This window comes from Ostrea edulis, chromosome 5 (genome assembly GCF_947568905.1).
Source record: "Ostrea edulis chromosome 5, xbOstEdul1.1, whole genome shotgun sequence".
Taxonomy (NCBI): domain Eukaryota; kingdom Metazoa; phylum Mollusca; class Bivalvia; order Ostreida; family Ostreidae; genus Ostrea; species Ostrea edulis.
The window spans coordinates 71,325,580-71,331,423 of NC_079168.1; the positions used below are offsets into that span (position 1 = coordinate 71,325,580).

A 5,844-nucleotide genomic window follows, 5' to 3' on the forward strand; every position below is an offset into this window, starting at 1 on the left:
TTAAGATTTTATTTCTCATAAGCTAATAGATCTGATTTATACAGGTTGGGTGTTTGAAAGTACATGTTAACCACACCTCCACATCTTCTTTTGGACTCGCTGTATCTATTGTCATTATGATAACTTTGGCACAAACGTTCCTCCTTCCACCTCTTTTATAATACTTTGAGTCTGAAATAGAAAATAAAGGGTAAGATGAGAAGATGTTGAAATGAGGAATTTGAAGATGTTTTCCAGTATACTCACCCACTGATAGAAGACGGCAGCTCCGGCGCTGGCGTTACGAACTGACTTGTAGCTGATCTTGGACAGAACTTTCTTGGCTTTGATTACGTTGTCGTGGTCTACGTCACCAGTATAGTCAGAGATCCTTGTAATGATGCTGTCTGTCTTCTGCTTATACAGAAGCTTCTGAATATCTGGCCAATTCTGAAGGAATTTACTTCTTATACATACATACAATGGTAATGATATTCTAGAAAATTTGAAACAGTTGTGCCAAATGTTGTAGAATCATTTAAATTGGGGAGGGGGTGTTGCCAACTCATGTGTTTTGGGAAAATAGGTTAAACTATGCGAGGACCTCATATTTTGGTTGTACAGCGAATACTCTATATTCATGTGCATGCCAATAAGATGAAAATAACGAAACATTTTTACAAATATTAATAACTCTTCAGTATTTCGATTAAACTCTAGTTAGCGATTCCAGATTTCTAATTGAACGTTCTTGTTACCTACTTTGAGATTTCTATATTTTTCTCCCAAAACAAGATACGTAGCCACCAGTGTATTATGAACCTCTCCCGGGGGATTGGCGTACGTATGTAACTCAACTATTGTGGCCGGCTTTAACTCTAGCACCTCGTGACGGAACTGCTTCAGTTTGAGGAGCTGATCTCTGAGTGCCTCTGCTCGTTTGATGTGAAGCGTTAGAGCCCGCTTGTATTCACTTTTTTCTGCCTCTTCTATAGCTCTCGTCAAGGTTTCCTGGTGTCTTCGTAAAATAGCGTGTCGTAGAACTGAAATGTATATCGTATCTAAAATTTGCAATTTGGACATCTCTACCATTTAACAATTTAAAATGGTTTTAACCGGTACTAAATTCTTGGAGCGCGTGCATAATTTCGTCCTAACATCACTTTGACTTGCCCGTATGCTGACGTAGATAACCCAGCCGTCTTTGTGCCCTCTCCAAATCTTCGTCTGGATCTGTTATTTTTTCTTTGTTTGCCTTTTCAATGGCGTCTTCTATTTCGCCAATATTGGTGGTAAATCCGGCGTTTAATAGTAAATCTCTAGCCTTCCTTTGCTGAACATTCTATAAAAAAGATTGATAGATGTTGTAAACAAGTGTAATGCATGCTTTAGTATTTTATGTTTGAGATTTTACCTCTCTTCCACGTATTCCCTTGCCATCGTTGCGTGGATCTTTCGTTGTCAAAAGATAATTCACTGCATTTACATAAAACATTTTTTCGGGATCAAAAACATATATCTGCAATGCGAACTCGAGTTCGATTTCCTGATCATCTGGTATAGTGATTGCAATATCCAGTTCTTCCCCATTCAATTCGTATTTTACCAGCCGAGAGAGGGCGTCTTTATTCAATTTCCGATGACGTAGTTTCACGCGCATGTCAATCTTTCTGACTAGAATAAACCTCAACATCTGAACATCTCCTTTCTTAACAGGAATCACACCCCAGCGGTGGGAAGGCTCCGTTAAACCCACGTTCTCCGTGTGTTTCTTTGGTCCCCATAGGTATTCCCCGGGAAATGTAGGCAGTGGAAAACATCTGTCGTTAACTGAAGAACATTCTAACCTGAAGTCTGCCATCCATTCAGAGTCCTCACCATTTTGGCTTCCAAACAATGAAAATCGGAATGTCCCGGGGGTAGGAGCCCGGATTTGGATGTACCATTTATTGTAATACCTATCCAGGTATACAGAGGCACTGTCCTCGTCATTATTTCTAGCCGTCCCTTTGTACTGATACAAGTCGTAAGCCATGACAACACTGCGAGCTTCCTTAGGTTCTTGTATTTCTATGTAAAATATCCCTGTATCGGAGAAGAGAACAGCTGTTCGTTCTGTGTTCATCTCGAAATTGTTCATGAAGAAATGGGGACGAAGATTTGGGAGATACCGGAACTGCTCAAATGAAATTTCACCGTTCACAAGTTGCCATATGTCTATCTCGGGAAAACATATATTCAGTATATCAGTTGGATATGGGAAGAAGAAATTTTCGTTGAATACACGGCTGTCTGGTTTCTCGTTTATCCTTGGCACGGTTGTGATATTTCCGTTGCTTGTTATTACGTCCTTGCTCCCTGACTTACTTTTGCCCACAGGTAGAGATTTTTCGGAAACCATTTCACGTTTGAATTTCACAGTGGTTAAAGATTTGGACTTTAAAGTGTTCGGATTTCTCTTTTTTGGTTCGTCTCCAGGTTTAAACAGTGGCATCATTTGACCTCCGACCTCTATGAGAGCCCATTCTGTGTTTTCTGTCGGCCATTTAGCTACTGGTGTACATATCAAAAAGGGATGTACCAACCGCCATTGTTTATCAATATACACGGCATTCCAACTACATCGGCTCTTTTTTGGATCAATCTCGTCTCCTGTGATGTAGTGAGCGGTTTTGTAAAATCCATGGATGATGACACAGGGTAGGTTTGCCTGTCTAAAAATGTGCAAAACGGTAATTCTATATTTGAAAATACATGTGCATAACAAACGTTGAAGAAATAAGCAATGGTTAGAAATCCTTAATCACCTGCACAAGAGAGCAAAGAATGCGGCGAATGTCCCCTTTTTATTAAATATTAGTTTCATGTACCCAGCGGGTGTGTTGGAAAGCCCAGTAGGTATAGCTCTGGTCCTCAACTTCTGTCCACTCATCCAAGTCAGAATAGAACGTACCTTTAAGATTGGATCCTTAAAGGGTTGCGTAAGGTACTTCACAAGCCCAGAATAGCTTATCAAAAGCTCAGTGGGTGCCTATAGTGAAACAGAAAACGTGTCAGTACATTTTTCACTCAAAATTTGTACTTGTGAAAATGAATGAAAAATGCTTACAAACTGTATGGAAAAATACTGTGAAATCACTTCAATTCGTTTGGGACCATTTTCGTGGATTTTTAAAGTTTTGTTGGGATGTAATTTCGTGGATATAGTTTCAGTACACTGAACAGGATATAGGGCTCACGGTGGGTGTGACCGGTAAACCGGGGATGCTTACTCCTCCTGGGCACCTGATCCCCACCTCTGGTGTGTCCAGGGGTCCGTGTTTGCCCTATTCTTAATTTTGTATGCTGTATAGAAATGAAATCAATCACTGTTCGTTATCTTCATTTTTTCATTGAAATATAAGTTTTATTATCCGTTGTGGTTTGAAATTAATGGGACAAGGGTACCCAAGAAATCCACGAAATTTGAGCCCTGCGAAATGAATTAAGCCTAACAGTTACCTGAAGGGCATGTTCATCTACAGAAGTGAAATCATACTGGCTTATGTCCAGAGGAACTGGTTGGAAAGGTGCATCATAGTTATCAAAAGCCTCTGGTACATTCAGCTTCAAAACAAAATGAGTAAGAACTGTTAACCCAGTAAGATCTCAGTGTATCACTTCATATCACAGGTATGTAACGAGTCATGTGACTCACAGAATCTGTAGATTCCTCGTGTTCCCAATCTCCCTCTAGATCCAGACCCTCGTAGACATTGGCCTCTTCTAAGGACGCAGCACATCCCATCTTTTGCAAGTCGAAATCGAACAAAACTTACAGACGCATGAACCGCAAGAGGTGGGAAACAGTCAACCGAAACTCACAACCATAACCAATCATAATGTATAATAAAACATAAAAACCTAAATGAAGGAGCACACACATAAATACGAGAAGGTGATCTTCTTTGATTAAACAGTTTTACAACGGCAAGAATCACAAAATCAAAGATAGAGATGTTTCACTAATAAAATCACGACTTCATATTTGTAACTGTAGAAGTCTGATGTAAAGAACGAGTGGTGGCCACACGATACACATATCTCTACGGTTCAATTATGCACAATACAAACTTTTACACCTTTTATATGCCTTTGGTATCTAAATAGAACAATACTATGACCGAGTAAAACAATTTGTGCATTCATTGCATTAAAATCTATTGTTCCGATGTGTTTTAACCCACTTACTATAAAATATGTCACATTTATGGTCGTTAGCAGTTAAGACATTTTTTATTCAACCAACTCCATACCAACTCTCAAACAAATTCTTGAATGCTTGGAAAATGGAAATGTATTTCTCAGATCAATATTACAACCATGCACTTTATCAAAATGCTAAGAATCAGCGATTAGTTCATTCCTTTATTAAAATTCAACATTCATGAGAGCACCAATGTATCTTTATGGATTTTAAAGTTTCTTTGCACGTTTTCCTTTCTTGTTATGTGTAGCCCGAAGGGATTCATCCTCTCTCTGTCTAGCGCTTTGTAAAAGAGCATTCTTTTCTTGAACGATGTTGATCGACTGAAATAGTAGATGTTATATACAAATATAAGCTTTTTAAATTCACAATTCGAAAATCGTATTCACAGTCAAATTTACCAACATATATCTTTAAATACAGCAGAATACCGACAAATCGTACCCATTCGTAAAAGGCAGCGACACCCGAACTTTTACTGTGGATCACCTTGACGTTATACTTTTCCAGCATGGAACCCACCCTGAGCGCGGAGGATTCTGACAAGTTCGACATATTGAAGCTCTTAATCCTGACCATCAAGCTTTTCTTTCCGGATTTTCCCATAAGGAAACGTATGTCATCCCACTCCTGTAAATGTTTAACATTCAATTTTCCATACTTCTTTGTAAAATTCAATTCTCATCTATGACTACATGTAGATTTACCTGAATGGTTTCTGGTTTTTCACCGAGCAGCATAAATGTAGCTGTCATGACATCGTGAATCTCTGGTGTAACTTGTCTGTAACCGTGAATCTCGGCAATGGTAGATGAACTGAGATGGAGAACGGGATGAGCAAATTCTTCTTGTTTCTTCAATGTTTTCACAATTTTTTCGGCTTCTTTGATGAGCCTCTGGATGGTAATGTTCGTCGCAAATTTGGATTGGACAGCTTTTTGAATTGCTGGATTCAAAACTTTGATGAACCTGCGTTTCATTGCATCTCTTAGTTCTACAATATAGTGCATTTTCGTAATAGATTGAGGTAAGCACCAATGTAACGGACTAATTGCATATATGATTACAAAGAGTTACCTGATTGCAGCAGTAAGAGATCGCGTTTGTCCCTTGCAATCGTAAGATCCCCATCATCCTCCAGACTCAGTTTGTTAAAAGCCTCAATGGCCTCTTCCAGTTCTTTGTATGATGTTGCGACCTCGGTTGCATATTTGAGGTTGGTTCTCACCATACTCTCCGTTGGGTTCTACAAAAGAGAAGCTTTAGTATCTATTCCAATTTAGACTATTTCAAGACAAAAATTATTCCTACCTCTTTTGAGCTCTCGCGTATATATTTCCTTTTGCTTTCCATGGACGTAACTAAGTAGTTACAAACATTGTCCGCGTTTGAACCTTTCTTTATGTAGATGCATAAAGCATATTCGCTTTCATGTGGAACGGTCACCCAGATGTTCAGCTGGTTGTTGGCGTTTCTGAATTTCACTGCACCAGCCAGTTCACCTGGATTTATAGTCTTGTTCAATAGGTCGACATGAATTTTCTCTTGCGTTCTCAAATCAAAACCTATAAGAGTTCGAATACGTGTCTTGATGACAATAATACCAGTCGAGTGGGTAG

At 39.1% G+C, this 5,844-nt stretch overlaps 1 protein-coding gene across 1 annotated transcript; it reads right to left on the reverse strand.

The window, feature by feature from the left end:
- Positions 1 to 4,371: 4,371 nt before the first annotated feature.
- Positions 4,372 to 5,467, reverse strand: LOC125651429 (uncharacterized). Its single transcript, XM_048880010.2, has 4 exons — positions 5,303 to 5,467; positions 4,933 to 5,219; positions 4,670 to 4,855; positions 4,372 to 4,548 (listed from the first exon to the last, which is right to left on the reverse strand). The coding sequence occupies exons 1-4, from the start codon at positions 5,454 to 5,456 to the stop codon at positions 4,435 to 4,437; spliced, it is 741 nt and encodes a 246-aa protein (XP_048735967.1). The 5' UTR covers positions 5,457 to 5,467; the 3' UTR covers positions 4,372 to 4,434.
- Between the last annotated feature and the right edge of the window lie 377 nt (positions 5,468 to 5,844).

Excerpts from the sequence above, each read along its gene's own strand:
- LOC125651429 (XM_048880010.2), bottom strand. The coding sequence starts at position 5,456 with ATGGTGAGAACCAACCTCAAATATGCAACCGAGGTCGCAACATCATAC. Across the intron at positions 5,220-5,302 it reads TCTCTTACTGCTGCAATCAG|AACTAAGAGATGCAATGAAA; the intron begins GTAACTCTTTGT and ends ACTATATTGTAG. Across the intron at positions 4,856-4,932 it reads AAAAACCAGAAACCATTCAG|GAGTGGGATGACATACGTTT; the intron begins GTAAATCTACAT and ends AAACATTTACAG.